General features: G+C 42.8%; 1 protein-coding gene across 2 annotated transcripts in view; it reads left to right on the forward strand.

Annotated features, from left to right (window-relative positions):
• Positions 1–19538, forward strand: part of zgc:158659 (uncharacterized protein LOC791141 homolog) — a 48516-nt gene extending 28978 nt beyond the window's left edge. For both annotated transcript variants that reach the window (XM_059528602.1, XM_059528604.1), the window contains exons 11-22: positions 842–966; positions 1087–1168; positions 2287–2451; positions 2607–2710; positions 4466–4637; positions 12871–12977; positions 13412–13533; positions 13615–13693; positions 14388–14558; positions 15745–15862; positions 17763–17914; positions 18028–19538. In XM_059528602.1, the coding sequence (XP_059384585.1) occupies positions 842–966; positions 1087–1168; positions 2287–2451; positions 2607–2710; positions 4466–4637; positions 12871–12977; positions 13412–13533; positions 13615–13693; positions 14388–14558; positions 15745–15862; positions 17763–17914; positions 18028–18301 (1671 nt within the window). In that variant the 3' untranslated portion in view covers positions 18302–19538. The remainder of the gene's footprint in view (positions 1–841; positions 967–1086; positions 1169–2286; positions 2452–2606; positions 2711–4465; positions 4638–12870; positions 12978–13411; positions 13534–13614; positions 13694–14387; positions 14559–15744; positions 15863–17762; positions 17915–18027) is intronic.

A 19538-nucleotide genomic window follows, 5' to 3' on the forward strand; every position in this document is an offset into this window, starting at 1 on the left:
TCTCTCTCTCTCTCTCTCTCTGTTCATTGTAGATGGGTTGCTTTTTATTGAAAACATAAACCAATTGTCAATACCGCATTAAACAGAAGTAACTGCAGCTGCTTGCCAATCAATTCTGATTGTAAAGTACCTTACCATTAATATAAAAGTGTATTACATAATATTTAGAAGTCGTTAAACCCATGTCAAGAAGCGGCACAAGTGGCACAACGGGATAAGGAGGGTGGATGATTAGCGAGGGATTCCCGGTTCATCTAACCTTCACAACATATCGTGTGAACATATTACTGGCCATTTGACCATTTAATTTATAGTCCATATTCTGCTGATAACTTAAACTATGTTAAAAACATGTTACTGGAATAATTTGAGGAATGTTTCATTTGCATGGAACGTGTTGTCTTTCTTAACGCTGTAATTCACCTTTGTGTGAAGAGGAAAATCGATTCCTGAGCAATCGATGCAAACTAATTCAGCACCTTCACTTTGGACAGCGCTCTTGTAACGTATGACGTAAGAGGCAGCTTGCTAAGAAGCTTCCTAAGGGACACTTCGGGGAACACACTTAGGAACATAAACAACTTTGGTAAGATATATCTTTCGAGGTCTTCTTAGCACGCTAAGAGTGATCGTTATCGGGGAACCAGGCCCAGAGCATCACCCTTATCCCTACCCAACCCCAAAGCAGTATTGGAGATGTGTTTAGTGTGTTTTAAGGACACTGCGCTTTGCCGGTTTTAATACCTGGGACAGGCAAGTGTGGGTATTGGACAAGGCAACACACTCACACACACTGTCAGAGTGAATCTAGGACTCATAATGACTCTCTCTGGTCAATCAGAGCAGTCGTCTGGCGTGTGACAGCTCCATATCGCAGGTAGACGCCGAGCAACTGCGCACACTGTGCAGTCGAGACCCGCTGTACGAGCTGTCCGAACAAGAGAAAGACTTCCTGTGGAGACATCGGTAAACACATACACAGTCTGTGTTGAGAATGATGGCCCCTTCCAGCTGTGATACACAGGACATTAATCTGTTTCTCACACAAATATAATGCACAGTGAGAGCGATGTGTTTGTGTTACAGGCATTACTGTGTGAATATTCCAGAAAGTCTTCCCAAACTCCTGCTGTCCGTCAAGTGGAACTCACGGGATGAAGTGTCACAGGTATGACAGAGATGATCCACAAGTCAAGTCAATTTATAAAGCACTTCATACAATATAGTTTGTGTCAAAGAAACTTCACAATGTGCAGATAATGCAAGAAAACAAAAGAAAACAGTTCGTTTTTCAGCTAAAGTCAGTTCATTGTTGATTCAGTGTTGTCATCATTCCAGCTCTCTTCAAATAGTGTATGTGCAATCAGTCTAAACAATATTGACAGAAATTAAGTGTCCCTAACTAAGCAAGCCAAAGGTGACAGTGGCAAGGAACCTAAACCCCATCTGTGACAGAAAATGGAAAAAACCTTTGGATGCGTTGCAGCAAGGAATCAAACGACACCATGCTGGTTTCAACTGGCCATAGGTCATAATTTAGATATATTTTTGAAATGGAAAAATGCAGGAACATGGATTTCTAAGGAAAGATTGTAATCAAATAGCACACCTTGGTTCCTGACTGATGACGAAGAATTGACAGAACAGCCATCGTTTCTTAGACAGTATTTTAGGTCGTTAAATGCAAAGGTTTGTGGTCCAATAATTAAAACAGTAGAAAATGACTCGTCATCCAGTTTTTTTATATCAAATATGCATTCCTTTAGTTTTGCAAATTGGTATGTTTCGCTGGGCCGTGAAGAAATATAGAGCTGAGTATCATCAGCATAAAAGTGAAAGCTAACACCATGTTTCCTGATGATATCTCCCAAGGGTTACATATAAAGCGTGAAGAGTAGCGGCCCTAGTACTGAGCCTTGAGGTACTCCATACTGCACTTGTGATCGATATGATACCTCTTCATTCACTGCTACGAATTGTTGGTGGTCATATAAGATTTAAACCATTCTAATGCACAAGATAATGTTGTGTTCAATAGTGTCAGCACTAAGATTCAATAGCACTAATAGATTCAAGATTTTTTATTTGTCACATACATGGTTATATGGAGTGCATATGACCATCAGTGAAATGTAAGTGTAAGTAGAGAGAGATACAACAACGATCAGATTATAAGAGCAGGTCATTTGTAACTCTAAGGAGAGCAGTCTCAGTACTATGATACAGTCTGAACACACACCTGTTCATCAGTGCTCCCCTCACTCATCTGTGTGTGTGTGTGTGTAGATCTACTGTCTGCTGAAGGACTGGCCACTCATGCAGCCTGAATCCGCTCTGGAGCTGCTGGACTGTAACTTCCCTGATCCCATGGTGCGAGAGTTTGCCCTTCGCTGCCTGATCCAGGGCTTGACGGACGACAAGCTCAGCCAGTACCTGCTGCAGCTCGTGCAGGTGTGTGTGTGTGTGTCAAGTCACCTTTATTCATATAGTGCTTTAAACAAAATACATTGCGTCAAAGCAACTGAAAAACACGTGTGTTTCAAAATCTGAAGCATTTTCTAGCTATATTTCCCCACAGGTTTCATTTGTATCTGTGTGTTTTTCAGGTACTGAAATATGAGATGTATCTGGATAACCCGTTAGCTCGGTTCCTGATCAAGAAAGCACTGACCAATCAGAGGATCGGACATTTCTTCTTCTGGCATCTGAAGTGAGTTCAGACATGAATCTGTGTGAATCTCATGGAAACACATCCAGGTCTCATTTCAGCCCAAAATCAAAAGATTTTATTCTCTTAAATCTCTGCTATGCATCCTGACATTTGTCTGTGATTCTCATTATTGTATGTATTATATGATTCTCATTACTCTTATAATTTACATAATATATTTTGTAGCAATAAAGTAACAAGAATCACAAACATCTGTGTCCCTGCAGCACAGAAGCAGTCATCAGTAGCACAGGTATATTTGTAGAAATAGACAACAATACATTGTATGGATCACAATTATACATTTCTCTTTTATGACAAAAATCATTAGGATATTAAAGCTGAAGTACTTTTGTAAAAATGTATTTGTGAAACCTGTCATTATGTCCTGACAGTAGAATATGAGACAGATAATATGTGAAAAAATCAAGCTCCTCTGGCTCCTCCCAGTGGTCCTATTGCCATTTGCAGAAATTTGACCGCTCCCGGTAAGAAACAACCAATCAGAGCTGCGGTCTGTAACTTTTTTTGTGTTCAAGATTTACAAAATGTATATAAGAGAGTACACCATGAATCCATTTTCCAAACCGTGTTTTTAGCCTGTCCTGAATCACTAGGGTACATCTATAATAAGTGTTTGTATTCGGACTATTTTACATTGCTTCGGGGGTACCGCAGCGGAGTAACCCAGTACCTTTGTGATTCTTCATAGACCTAAACAGAGAGAAGTAGCTCCGGCTACAATGTTCTTCCGCAAGATGCAAGCAGTTCTGTTTATTATTCATTATTCTCTCTCCACCTTCAATACCATGACTTAGGTGCCCTTGAGCAAGGCATCGAACCCCCAACTGCTCCCCGGGCGCCGCAGCATAAATGGCTGCCCACTGCTCCGGGTGTGTGCTCACAGTGTGTGTGTGTGTGTTCACTGCTCTGTGTGTGTGCATTTCGGATGGGTTAAATGCAGAGCACAAATTCTGAGTATGGGTCACCATACTTGGCTGAATGTCACGTCACTTTCACTTATTAACCGCTAGAGCGTCAAAAGTTACCAACTGCAGCTTTAAGTAAAGATAATGTTCCATGAAGATATTTTGTAAATCTCCTACTGTAAATATATCAAAACTTCATTTCTGATTAGTAATATGCATTGCTAAGAACTTCATTTGAACAACTTTAAAGATGATTTTTTCAATATTTAGATTTTTTTTGTTCCCTTAGATTCCAGATTTTCAAATAGTTGTATCTCAGACAAATATTGTCCTCCTAACAAACCACACATCAATGGAGAAATTATTTATTCAGCTTTCATGTATAATTACATTTAAAAAAAATTTATCCTTATGACTGGTTTTGTGCTCCAGGGTCACATACTTTACAATTTTCATATTTCTTGCAATGAAATAAGATGAAAATAACTTTTTTACATTACAGTCATGATAATTTAGGGGAAATTAGGCTAATTTTTCATTAAAAGCATATGATCCTAAAAGCAGCCATGTGTTTGACAGGTTCAATATACTATTGTAGTTTTTGTTAATATTTCATAATCAGAATGAGTTTTATTGCCAAGTATGTTTACACATACGAGGAATTTGTTTTCATGACAGAAGCTTCCACAGTGCAACAGAATGACAAATGAGAGATGTTATATTGCAAACTAGCTGAAAAAAAACTATTTTATTTGAAGTAATGAAAATGTTTTTAAATGGTTTTAGTTGTAGTTAAGGATAATAACCCTGCTGTGTTGTTGTGTAGGTCTGAGATGCACAATAAAACAGTGTCTCGTCGCTTCGGCCTGCTGCTGGAGGCGTTCTGTCGGGCGTGTGGTATGTACCTCAAACACCTGAACAGACAGGTGGAGGCCATGGACAAGCTGGTGAACCTCACAGACACACTCAAACAGGAGAAGAAAGATGAGACGCAGAAGGTGAGACAGAAGATGCTCCTTAACACCTACAGGCACAAATCAGTAGCCGGTTTCCATCCAAAAATGCAAATTTAACTTCGAATTCGAATATCGCATAAAGCATTTTTTAACAATTTCCAAGTCAAAGAGAACAAAATCGTCACTTTCTGATAAACTGCCACTATATATATATATATATATATATATCACAAAAAAAGTAGGAGAAGCCACTGAATATAATAATTTTCATATATAATAAATTACTCGCATTTCAGAGTGAGCAGACAAAACACAATAAATGCGGTCATTGCTTTCGGAGGTGGATGGTGCTTTTTGGGAACGCAGTCATATAAGAAATACTTTGATGACAGACTTTGCTTAAGCACCAACCAACAACCAAATCTACATTCCAGATGCAGTGAACGAGATCAGTCTGCTGCTATTCGAGTTATCATGTCTCATTTTTGATGCACATGGAGGAATTTACTCTGCAAATGCATTTCTATCTTCCATTATTCGCATTAACCTCTTTTTGCACAAGTCAAAACCTCCTAAGGTGAGCTTAAAAACCATTTTGTGAATAAAGGGATTCTTTTTTAAAATGTGGAGTTTCCATCTGTTATGGGAGAGAAAGAGGACCAAAAGGCGAGACTCTCAGTCACGGTCTTTTAATGTAAATGAGACAATGGGAAACATAAATCCACTCCGGAGATAGAGGTATCAGTCAAACAGAAATCTTCACTCGTAAACCATGAGCTTTAACAAAAGTAAACAGGTTACTGGGATTCGGGATGAGCGGCAGCCGAGCCAGGTGCAGTGGGAGATTCTGACAGAGGGTACCGTGGATACCGCGTCCGTTCAGGACCACAGCGTCTGAGTTGGTAGAGCACAGTTAGGAGCGTTAAAGGGGAATGACTTCCAGACAAACCGCTTAGGACGAGACAGGACAGGACAACACTTGATACAGCAGGTAAGAGATGCGTCTTCAGCATTGATCGTAAGGAATAAACGGACAAAAGGGTTAGAGAAAGCGGAGGTAGAAATAGCAGGAGGAATCAGGGGAAAAGGGGAAACAGGTGGAATGATTGGGTAAGTGGGAACAGCTGGGACTAATGAAGTTAAAGTGATGGTGTAGAGAAAGAGTGTGTAGGGTGACCACAAGAGGGGGACAGAGAAAGGAAGAACCCGGATCATGAGAGTACCCCCTCCCTCAACGAGCGCCTCCTGGCGCTCCCGAGGAGGAGGACTGGCGAGACCGAAGGAAACCATCAATGAGAGAAGGGTCCAAGATGTTCCGGGAGGGGACCCAGCTTCTCTCCTCCGGCCCATACCCCTCCCAATCGACTAAGTACTGGTGACCACGACCCCGGCGACGCGTGTCAAGGATGCGACGAACCCTGTAGACAGGGGAATCATTCACTGAATCCAATGATGAACTGCCTTTAACTATCATTTTTGCATTATTGACACTGTTTTCCTAATGAATGTTGTTCAGTTGCTTTGACGCAATGTATTTTGTTTAAAGCGCTATATAAATAAAGGTGACATTGACATTCATTTGAACAGGAGGACAGACCGGATGAGAGGGCGCGCGAACGACGGGCTTAATATGTGAAACATGGAAAACTGGATGAACGCGACGGAGATGGGATGGAAGGCGAAGCCGTACCGCAACAGGATTTATGATCTTAATAATACGAAAAGGCCCGATAAAACGGGGCGCCAGCTTACGGGACTCGGACTGTAATGGTAAATTAGCGTGGACTCTTAACTCGCTGGCCACGAACGTAACGTGGACTCTTAATTCGGCGCCTATTGGCAGTGATGCGCATGCGGGCATTAGAGCGACGAAGTGCAGTTCTCACCCTCCTCCAAGTGCGTCTACAACGATCGATATAAGCTTGAACATACGGCGAATTGGACGCTGCCTCCTGAGACGAGAATAAAGGAGGTTGATAGCCGAGGCAACAATGGAAAGGCGAAAGACCTGTAGCAGAGGATGGGAGGGAATTGTGCGCATACTCTGCCCAGGCCAGCTGCTCAGACCATGACGCGGGACAACGATGAGCAAGGCTGCGGAGCATACGAGCGACAACTTGATTGGCGAGCTCGGCCAGCCCCTTGGTTTGCAGGTGAAACCCTGACGAGAGGCTGGCTGTTGCCCCAATGAGACGACAAAATTCCTTCCAGAAAAATGCGGAGAATTGCGGACCCCTATCTGAAACCACGTCAGTGGGTAGACCATGTATCTTAAAGACATGATCTACCATAATCTGGGCTCTCTCTCTGGCAGAAGGAAGTTTAGTGAGCAGGATGAAACGAGCTGGTTTAGAGAAGCGATCGACAACCGTAAGGATTACCGTATTGCCACCCGACGAAGGAAGCCCCGTAATAAAATCAAGAGCAATATGAGACCAGGGTCGAGACGGTACGGGGAGAGGATGAAGTAAACCCGCCGGAGGAGAGTTACTGGTCTTAGTCTGCAGCTGCAGAGGGGGGGTCATAGAGGCGAGAAAGGGCATCCGAGGAGGAGCGCTGGGAAAGAACAGCCCCAACCCTGACCTCCAAAGCGTCGACCTCGACGATAAATTGTTTCGAGATGTCGGGAGAGTGTAAGATAGGAGCGGAGGTAAAAAGCATCTTTAGCTGGTCAAAAGCCGCCTGGGCCGCCTCTGACCATCTGAAACGCAACTTCACAGAAGTTAGAGCAGTAAGGGGTGCGGCGACTTGGCTAAAGTTACGTATGAAATGACGGTAAAGGTTAGCAAAACCGAGAAAGCGTTGGAGCGCAACTCGAAAGTCAGGAACGGGCCACTTCTCAGTGGCATTTCTCAGCTTTGACAAAAAGTCGATTCTCCAACAAACGTTGGAGGACACGCCATACTTGTTGGACATGAATTTGGAGTGAGGGAGTGAAAATAAGAATATCATCAAGATAGACAAAAACAAAAATATTAAGCATATCATCGTAGGACATCGTTAATAAGGGCCTGGAGCACGGCAGGGGCGTTGACTAAACCAAAGGGGAGGACCCTATATTCAAAGTGACCGAGGGGCGTGTTAAAGGCGGTTTTCCACTCATCACCTTCTTTGATACGGACTAAGTGATAAGCGTTACAAAGATCGAGTTTGGTGAAAATCCTAGCCCCCATAGAATCTCAAAGGCCGACGACATTAAAGGCAAGGGATAACGATTCTTGACAGTGATCTCATTCAGCCCTCGGTAATCGATACAGGGACACAACGAACTGTCTTTCTTTTTGACAAAAAAAACCCCCTGCTCCGGCGGGTGACGAGGAAGGCGCAATCGTACCGGAATTGAGGGAATCGGACAGGTAATTTGCCAGTGCCTCCCGTTCGGGGGCGTATAACCTGCCTATAACCTGGGAGAAGGTCGATACTGCAATCTTAGGGACGATGGGGGGGTGGAGAGGTGGCCTGGGCTCGACTAAAGACCTCCCGCAGATCGTGATAGAGCTCTGGAACTCCAGACAAATCACCGGGTTCCTCCTGAAAAACAGAAACAGCAGAGTCAGGTGGAACAGCAGAGGTTAAACACTCAACATGACAGGACAATTTCCACGACAAAATGGTACCATCTGACCAGTTAATCTGGGGGTTGTGTTGTACTAGCCAAGGGTGACCAAGAGCCACGGGAGTAAAGGGGGAATGAAAAATAAAAATCTCTTTATGATTTCCCGAAATGGTAAGCGTCAGGGGCACAGTCTTTTGCTTAATCCTAGGAAGGGCGCTACCATCTAAGGCAAAAAGAGGGGTGGAGTCTTTTAAGTCTAAGAGGGAAATACCTTGCTTTCGAGCCCACAACTCATCTATGAAATTACCCTCTGCCCCCGAATTGACCAGAGCCATGCAGGAGACAGATGAGACGGGCCACCGAAGAAGAGCAGGAAGGGTAGTACAGGACTTGGATGGAGAGGTCCTAAACATCGCGCACGCCAGTAACCCTCCACCTACTGACAAGCTCTGGCTTTTACCAGACAGTTGGAGACGAAATGGTTTCCTGAAGCACAGTACATGCACAGGCGATTGTGAATGCTTCGCTCGCGTTCCTTGGCAGAAATACGGAGCCCACCGAGCTGCATTTGTTCAGGGTCCGTGTTGGAGGCATGAGGGGCGGAACCAGCAGGCAGAGTCGAGAAGAGGGTGGCTTCGGCGCGGCGTGCTCTAAGGCGCTGGTCAAACCGCTTCTCAATCCGAATCGCCAGATCAATAAGAGCATCAAGGCTCATCTCCACTACAAATAGGAAAAAGAGGCTACAATTTGCACAAGCTCACCAAAATTGGACAGTGAAGACTGGAAAAATGTTGCCTGGTCTGATGAGTCTCTGATGATTTCTGTTGAGACAATCAGATGGTAGAGTCAGAATTTGGCACACTTTAGGCCCCTTAGTGCCAATTGGGCATCGTTTAAATGCCACGGCCTACCTGAGCATTGTTTCTGACCATGTCCATCCTTTTATGACCATCCTTTCTTGAACATGACAATGAGTTCACTGTACTAAAATGGCCCCCACAGTCACCAGATCTCAACCCAATAGAACATCTTTGGGATGTCAAGTCACCTTTATTTATATAGCGCTTTAAACAAAATACATTGCGTCAAAGCAACTGAACAACATTCATTAGGAAAACAGTGTGTCAATAATGCTAAATGATAGTTAAAGGCAGTTCATCATTGAATTCAGTGATGTCATCTCTGTTCAGTTAAATAGTGTCTGCATTTATTTGCAATCAAGTCAACAAATATCGCTGTAGATGAAGTGACCCCAACTAAGCAAGCCAGAGGCTACAGCGGCAAGGAACCAAAACTCCATCAGTGACAGAATGGAGAAAAAAAACCTTGGGAAAAACCAGGCTCAGTTGGGGGGCCAGTTTTCCTCTGACCAGACGAAACCAGTAGTTCAATTCCAGGCTGCAGCAGAGTCAGATTGTGCAGAATAATCATCTGTTTCCTGTGGTCTTGTCCTGGTGCTCCTCTGAGACAAGGTCTTTACAGGGGATCTGTATCTGGGGCTCTAGTTGTCCTGGTCTCCGCTGTCTTTCAGGGCTGTAGAGGTTCTTTCTAGGTGCTGATCCACCATCTGGTCTGGATACATACTGGATCCGGGTGACTGCAGTGACCCTCTGATCTGGATACAGACTGGATCTGGTGGCTACAGTGACCTCGGAATAAGACAGAAACAGACAAATATTAGCGTAGATGCCATTCTTCTAATGATGTAGCAAGTACATAGGGTGTTATGGGAAGTGTTCCCGGTTCCGGTTTACCTAATTAATGCAGCCTAAAAATCCTTTAATGGATGTGGATATTAAAAGCATATTAGTATGTTATGTGTAAGCCAGGTTAAAGAGATGGGTCTTTAATCTAAATTTAAACTGCAAGAGTGTGTCTGCCTCCCGAACAATGTTAGGTAGGTTATTCCAGAGTTTAGGCGCCAAATAGGAAAACAATCTGCCGCCCGCAGTTGATTTTGATATTCTAGGTATTATCAAATTGCCTGAGTTTTGAGAACGTAGCGGACGTAGAGGATTATAATGTAAAAGGAGCTCATTCAAATACTGAGGTGCTAAACAGGGCTTTATAAGTAATAAGCAATATTTTAAAATCTATACGATATTTAATAGGGAGCCAATGCAGTGTTGACAGGACCGGGCTAATATGGTCATACTTCCTGGTTCTAGTAAGAACTCTTGCTACCTCATTTTGGAACCGCTTGTTTACTAAGCGTGCAGAACAACCACCCAATAATGCATTACAATAATCTAACTTTGAGGTCATAAATGCATGGATTAACATTTCTGCTTTTGACATTGAGAGCATAGGCCGTAAATTAGATATATTTTTGAGATGGAAAAATGCAGTTTTACAAATGCTAGAAACATGGCTTTCTAAGGAAAGATTGCGATCAAATAGCACACCTAGGTTCCTAACTGATGACGAAGAATTGACAGAGCAACCATCAAGTCTTAGACAGTGTTCTAGGTTATTACAAGCAGAGTTTTTACACAGTTTACACAGGATGTGGTGGAACGGGAGCTTCGTGCCCCATCAACTGCAAGATGCTATCCTATCAATATGGGCCAACATTTCTAAAGAATGCTTTCAGAACCTTGTTGAATCAATGCCATGTAGAATTAAGGCAGTTCTGAAGGTGAAAGGGGGTCAAACACAGTATTAGTATGGTGTTCTAAATAATCCTTTAGGTGAGTATATTTATATATACACAGGTCCTTCTCAAAAAATTAGCATATTGTGATAAAGTTCATTATTTTCCATAATGTAATGATAAAAATTATACTTTCATATATTTTAGATTCATTGCACACCAACTGAAATATTTCAGGTCTTTTATTGTTTTAATACTGATGATTTTGGCATACAGCTCATGAAAACCCAAAATTCCTATCTCAAAAAATTAGCATATTTAATCCGACCAATAAAAGAAAAGTGTTTTTAATACAAAAAAAGTCAAATAATTATGTTCAGTTATGCACTCAATACTTGGTCGGGAATCCTTTTGCAGAAATGACTGCTTCAATGCGGCATGGCATGGAGGCAATCAGCCTGTGGCACTGCTGAGGTGTTATGGAGGCCCAGGATGCTTCGATAGCGGCCTTAAGCTCATCCAGAGTGTTGGGTCTTGCATCTCTCAACTTTCTCTTCACAATATCCCACAGATTCTCTATGGGGTTCAGGTCAGGAGAGTTGGCAGGCCAATTGAGCACAGTAATACCATGGTCAGTAAACCATTTACCAGTGATTTTGGCACTGTGAGCAGGTGCCAGGTCGTGCTGAAAAACGAAATCTTCATCTCCATAAAGCTTTTCAGCAGATGGAAGCATGAAGTGCTCCAAAATCTCCTGATAACTAGCTGCATTGACCCTGCCCTTAATAAAACACAGTGGACAAACACCAGCAGCTGACATGGCACCCCAAACCATCACTGACTGTGGGTACTTGACACTGGAATTCAGGCATTTTGGCATTTCCTTCTCCCCAGTCTTCCTCCAGACTCTGGCACCTTGATTTCCGAATGACATCCGAAAAAAGTACTTTGGACCACTGAGCAACAGTCCAGTGCTGCTTCTCTGTAGCCCAAAGTGGCTTGACCTGGGGAATGCGGCACCTGCAGCCCATTTCCTGCACACGCCTGTGCACGGTGGCTCTGGATGTTTCTACTCCAGACTCAGTCCACTGCTTCCGCAGATCCCCCAAGGTCTGGAATCGGTCCTTCTCCACAATCTTCCTCAGGGTCCGGTCACCTCTTCTCGTTGTGCAGCATTTTTTGCCACACTTTTTCCTTCCCACTGACTTGAGGTGCCTTGATACACTCTGGGAACAGCCTGTTCGTTCAGAAATTTCTTTCTGTGTCTTACCCTCTCGCTTGAGGGTGTCAATGATGGCCTTCTGGACAGCAGTCAGGTCGGCAGTCTTACCCATGATTGCGGTTTTGAGTAATGAACCAGGCTGGGAGTTTTTAAAAGCCTCAGGAATCTTTTGCAGGTGTTTAGAGTTAATTAGTTGATTCAGATGATTAGGTTAATAGCTCGTTTAGAGAACCTTTTCATGATATGCTAATTTTTTGAGATAGGAATTTTGGATTTTCATGAGCTGTATGCCAAAATCATCAGTATTAAAACAATAAAGGACCTCAAATATTTCAGTTGGTGTGCAATGAATCTAAAATATATGAAAGTTAAATTTTTATCATTACATTATGGAAAATAATTAACTTTATCACAATATGCTAATTTTTTGAGAAGGACCTGTGTGTATATATATATATATATATATATATATATATATATATATATATATATATATATATATATATATATATGAACACACACACACACACACACACACACACATTTATAACAGCCCAAGCATACCTTAATACATGTAAATGCTTCAGCAAACAAATTTTTAAGGGGAAAATATCAACAATAAACCAACTCCATAGCGAATTCTAAGTGGTCAAGGCCTTAGGGCGTTCCAGTTCAGCCTATTGCAAGTGTTCCACCAGTAGTGGGCACTCATGCAATGCAATCAATGACGTACATCCAAGTAAACAAAACGAAGGGAAGTTTGTGAGTGAAGCGCATAAGAAAATGGACTGGAACGCAGCCCCAAAGCCACTAACCTAATCCAGTGCTGTCACCAGCCTCACCTATTACCAAGACTGCTGATTGGTTGATGAAGCTGATCCTGCATTCTGATTGGCTATTGTAGACTCAGATGAAGTTCCTGGTGGAGCACATGTCCCGCCCAGATTACATGGAGGCGCTGCAGGGGTTTGTTTCTCCTCTGAACCCCGTACACCAACTGGGCAATCTCAGGTACACCCACACACACACACACACACACACATACACACACACCACATAATACAAGACTACAGGCAAAACCAGTGTGTTTTCTGCAATTGCTGAATTTGAGATTTTGGTCTATTTTGCTTCCATAACATGTCTTTTTTAAACTAGTGGAAAGAAAAAATCCTATGTACACATTTAGGTGTTTATCATATTGCAGTTTATTTATTTGCATCTGTAGGTTGAAATATTTAAAGTGTTTTTCTCTTACAAACTCCAAACGTTACAGTTTTATTCCTCTATATATTCTGAAGGCTTGTACATTCACACTGATTAATACAACATGTGTTTGTTTTCTGTCCGTTAGGGCTAGGAGCAGTATATTCTGATTTAGTATGGTAAAAAGAGAAATCCAGAATCCTCTCTGGAAAAAGTTTTAGCTCTATATTTCTGTGTTTGAGGTTGGAGGAGTGCCGTATCATGTCTTCAGCCAAGCGTCCGCTGTGGTTAAACTGGGAGAATCCGGATATCATGAGCGAACTGCTCTTCACCAATAATGAGATCATCTTTAAAAATGGAGACGGTGAGCCATGTGTTTTAGCTGTAACCCTGAGTCAGATACCACAACGGGATCTGTTTTATCTAACATCTGTGTGTGATGCAGATCTACGGCAAGATATGCTGACACTACAGATTATTAAAATTATGGAGAATATCTGGCAGAATCAGGGGCTGGATCTGCGGTGAGTCGACCAACCACAGCCCACGGCTCACACACATCCGACAGATACCACCCACTGCTGACACAGATCCACTAACCACAGCCCACCGCTGGCACAGATCCACCAATCACAGCCCACGGTTCACACACATCCGCCAATCACAGCCCACCGCTCACACACATCCGCCAATCACAGCCCACCGCTCACACACATCCGCCAATCACAGCCCAATGCTCTCACACATCCGCCCATCACAGCCCACCGCTCGCACACATCTGCCAATCACAGCCCAATGCTCGCACACATCCACCAATCACAGCCCACCGCTGGCACACATCCACCCATCACAGCCCAATGCTTGCACACATCCGCCAAGCACAGCCCACCGCTCACACACATCTGCCAATCACAGCCCAATGCTCGCACACATCCACCAATCACAGCCCAATGCTCGCACACATCCACCAATCACAGCCCACCGCTGGCACACATCCACCCATCACAGCCCAATGCTTGCACACATCCGCCAAGCACAGCCCACCGCTCACACACATCCGCCAATCACAGCCCACCGCTGGCACTGATCCGCCAATCACAGCCCACTGCTGGCACACATCCGCCAATCACAGCCCACCGCTCACACAGATCCGCCAATCACAGCCCAACACTCACATATTTCCACCAATCACAGCTGACTAACTCTGTGTGTGTGCAGAATGTTGCCATATGGCTGTCTGTCCATCGGCGACTGTGTTGGTCTCATCGAGGTGGTGAAGAACTCGTACACCATCATGCAAATTCAGTGTAAAGGAGGCCTGAAGGGGGCGCTACAGTTCAACAGCAACACACTGCACCACTGGATCAGAGAGAAGAACAAGGGAGAGGCGTAAGAACACACACACACACACACACACACATCATACACACTCAGTTATAATCCATGAATCAAACCAACCAGCTACAGGAGACTAAGATTTAAAGCAAAAAAATGTTTGATAATCAGACAGAAAGACAAAGATACAAGACTGTAAACTTAACGACTTCAATGAGGGAAAAACTACAATCCCATGAAGCCCTGCTAATTACATTATTAAAACCATGGTCAAATATATAACTGTAGATGGAGAAATGTTGACTATATTTGGAAACGCTATATTGTAAGTTAATTTCAAAATATGTTTATGTATACAAATACTGAAGTTTTTTTAAACTAAAGTATTTGGGCTTGATAAGATTTGCTCAATTCCTAATTGGTGGAATTGTCACATTGAGTTGGATGTTGAAGTCACCAAGCAGTACCAGAGGAGTACCATCTTCAGGAAAGTTTGATAGCAGCACATCCAACTCCTCCAAGAAGTTTCCCAATTGACCTGGGGAACGATAAAGGACCACAAAGTGGATTTTAACAGGGTGGCTTACAGTAATTGCATGTGATTAAAATGAAACGTTACCTGTTGGTGATGGTTGAAGATCAAATTTCCATTCTTTTGATATAAGGAGACCTGTCCCTCCACCCCTCCCAGAGGTACGAGGAGTGTGGGAACAAGTGAAATTAGTGGAGAGGGCTGCAGGGGTGGCAGTGTCTTCAGGTTTGATCCAAGTCTCAGTCAGTGCCATGAGGTTGAGACCGGAATGAGTAGCAATAGAAGAAATGAAGTCTGCTTTGTTAACAGCAGACTGGCAGTTCCAGAAAGCAAATGGAATAGAGAGCATAGTAGTAGAGGTCAGAGGGACAGGCCGTAGATTTGTCAGCTATGGCCTTCCTTCGATGTACAGTGCGTGCTCTCCTGGGCAGTCCTGCGATAGGCAAACGCAAAACCAAGCACCACTTCAGCAGGTATTTACCATGGTAAAAAACACAGTAAATAAAACGACGATCACGCAGTAGTCTAATGAGAAAGCGAGGCAAAACACTTACAAACTGCTGTCCTTATCTGTTGCCAGAACCTAAACTGAGAAGGACTAAATCTGCTTTCCTGCTGTTGAAATAAATGCTCAGTGTACGACAAACCCTTTCTCTAGTCTCTTGAATGTGTGAGACTCAGGAAAACGTTTGTTTGTTTCTCTCTCAGGTACGACAGAGCCATCGATTTATTCACACGCTCGTGTGCTGGATACTGCGTGGCCACATTCATTCTGGGCATCGGCGACAGACACAACAGCAACATCATGGTGAAGGAGAACGGACAGGTACTCACACACAGCATGAGAATCAAATACAGTGAGAGCCATTATAACAAATTATAACATGTAAATACAAAGTTCTGGCACAAAACTCTAGATGGCGCAGTCCGATATATCTAACTCAGCATGACAACATCTGATTGGTTCTCTCCTGTATTGGTAGCCAATGAGCTCGCTGCTCAACATTCAAATATTTGGCAGTGCTGACTGTAGCAGTAGCAGTGCACTTCAGAAACCCTCCACCTTCCCCAGCTCCACCTGTATAGATCTGCTATGAGGTGATTCGTATACTCACTGGCCACTTTATTAGGTATACCTTGATAGTACTGGGTTGGACACCCTTTTGCCTTCAGAACTGCCTTAATTCTTCATGGCATAGATTCAACAAGGTGTTGGAAACATTCCTCCGGTCCATATTGACATGATAGCATCACACAGTTGCTGCAGATTTGTCGGCCGTACATCCATGATGTGAATCTCCCATTCCAGCACATCCCAAATCTGGTGACTGTGGAGGGCGTTTAAGTAAAGTGAACTCATTGTCATTTTGAAGAAACCAGTCTGAGATGATCTGAGCTTTGTAACATTGTGCACTATCCTGCTGGAATTATTAATCAGAAGATGTGTACACGGAAGTCATAAAGAGATGGACATGGTCAGAAACAATACTCAGGTAGGCTGTGGCATTTAAACAATGTTCAATGTTTGGTACTAAGGGGCCCAATGTGTGCCAATAAAATATTCCCCATACCATTACACCACCAGCAGCCTGAACCGTTGAGAAAAGGCAGGATGGATCCATGCTTTCATGTTCTTTATGCCAAATTTGGACCCTGCCATCTGAATGTCACAGCAGAAATCGAGACCCAACAGACCATGCAACGTTTTTCCAATCTTCTATAGTCCAGGTTTGGTGAGCCTGTGTGAATTGTAGCCTCTGTTTCCTGTTCCTATCTGACAGGAGCATCACCCAGTGTGTCTTCTGCTGCTGTAGCTCATCTGCTTCAGGGTTTGATGTGTTGTGTGTTCAGAGATGGTATTCTGCATACCTTGGTTGTAACGAGTGGTTATAAGAGTTACTGTTGCTTTTCTACCATCTCTAACCAGTCTGCCCATTCTCCTCTGACATCAACAAGGCATTTTCATCCACACAACTGCCGCTCACTGGATATTTTCTCTTTTTTGGATCATTCTCTGTAAACCCTAGAAATGATTGTGTATGAAAATCCAAGAAGATCAGCAGTTTTTGAAATACTCAGACCAGCCCGTCTGGCACCAACAACAACCATTCCACACTCAAAGTCACTCAAAGTCACTTAAATCCCCTTTCTTCCCCATTCTGATGCTTGGTCTGAACTTCAGCAAGTCGTCTTTACCACATGTAGATGCCTAAACTAATTGAGTTGCTGCCATTTGATTGGCTGATTACCAATTAGTGTAACCAAGCAATTGAACAGGTGTACCTAATAAAGTGGCCAGTGAGTGTATACGCCGTTTCGGAGCTGACATTGATGAGCAGTGCTGCACGTAAAAGTTGGAATTCTTTTAACTTGACACGGCAATTTAAAAGACATGAGATGCGAGTGCCACAGTCATGCATATCCGTCTAGTGTGTTTACATAGAAAAACAATAGAAAAGTAGTGCATTAGAATGAAAAAAATGTGTTCTGTGTGAACAGCCCCTTAATATTATAAAATCCAGCAATTATGAAACTAGTTCAGTTTCAGCTGTAAAGCAGCTCTACAGAGAACAATAGTAATTGTTCAGATCAGTTCAAATCAAGTTTTCTTTTCTTATCTGTGTCAGTGCATTAAATCGATGATGTTAGTGAATATTAAGTGTCTTTTGAACCCAAAGTGTGCTCAGACTCATCATAAACTGATTGTGTGATGATGTTTTCTGCAGCTGTTCCACATTGACTTCGGTCACTTTCTCGATCATAAAAAGAAAAAATTTGGATACAAGCGAGAGCGAGTTCCTTTCGTTCTCACACAAGACTTCCTGATCGTCATCAGTAAGGGTGTGCAGGAGTGCACAAAGACCAAAGAGTTTGAGAGGTGTGAACACACACACACACACACACACACACACAAACACACACACACACACACACACACACACAAGCTCTGACTATAAAGCACCTGTTTGTTCAGTGTGATGTGTCTCTCAGGTTTCAGGAGATGTGTTATAAAGCATATCTGGCCATCCGTCAGCACGCCAGCCTCTTCATCAACCTCTTCTCTCTGCTGCTGGGCTGTGGGATGCCTGAACTGCAGAGCTTTGACGACATCGCCTACCTGCGCAAGACACTGGCGCTAGAGAAGAACCAGCAGGACGCTCTGGAGTACTTCACCAAACAGATGAACGATGCCCACCATGGAGGATGGACCACCAAGATGGACTGGATTTTCCACACCATCCGACACATGCCCAACGAGCATTGACACACACACACACACACACACACACACACACACTCACTCACTCACTCACTCACTCACTCACTCACTCATAGACAAACACACACACACACACACACACACACACACACACACACACACATAAACACTTACAGAAACAAACAAACAAACAAACACACACACACACACACACACACTTCAGTGAGCTCAGATCGCTGTGATGTAAAGCTGCATTCATAAGTTTACATCCCCTTAACTGAATCTATAAAATGTTAATTATTGGAGCAAAATCAGAGGAGTTCATAACAATGCCATGTTGTATTAAGGCCCAGATGGAATACGCTGTAAGAAATGATTTTCTTCCTCTGTGTTTTTGTCTTTTTTTCTAGTATAAATATATATAAATTCTGGAATTAAGATGCATTTACTTGACAAGTAAAATGACTTGTCAATTTAAAAAAGATATTTTAAAAAGATGTCTTGTTTTCTAAAAAAAAAAAAAAAAGCCAAATCTTGTTCTTTTTTGCTTTTAGTAAAAATATCTGCCAATGAGGTAAGAAAAATAATATTGTTTAGCCTTTGAATTAAGAACATTTTTCTTACACTATTAGCAGATAGTTCTACTCAATTAACAAAATTTGGATAATATTTTCAGAAAACAAAACAAAATATCTTAAAGGGATTTTTCACCCAAAAATGAAAAATTGCCCATTATTTACTCACCCTCAAGTCCTCCTAGGTGTATAAAAAAATTGTTTTTGATCTTTCAAGCTGTTTAATGTCAGTAAGCGGGTGTTTTTGTACTGTTGTACATGGAAGCGGTTCGGGCGGAAGATGTGTGAGGTCAGTGCTGCGCATGCGCTGTCAGAAGTGATGCACTCGGAAGCGCAGCGGAGAGATCAAAACAAAACAATGGTCACTAATTAGAAGTACAAAACAAGGATTTGTAAAGAAGAATGTCAGAGGATTTCAATATAAGCCAAGAGAAGACTTTGTTTCCTTTGCTCCCATTAACAAATGTTGGTTTTCAGGAGACTCACGGCGCATGCGCAGCGCCAACATCATACGTCATTCCCCTGGAAATGCTTCAGTGTACAGCTGCTGGCACAAGATAGATTAAATTCTGTTTTTAATATGGATATTTTTCTTACAAAAATACATAGATTAACTACAAGAGGCTTTTGTTCTCCTCTGGAGCTGTGTGAGACACTTCTTATTATGGATGGATGCGCTTTGTTTCACTTCTTTTGGACTGAAGCAC

Source organism: Carassius carassius, chromosome 37 (genome assembly GCF_963082965.1).
Source record: "Carassius carassius chromosome 37, fCarCar2.1, whole genome shotgun sequence".
Lineage (NCBI taxonomy): Eukaryota > Metazoa > Chordata > Actinopteri > Cypriniformes > Cyprinidae > Carassius > Carassius carassius.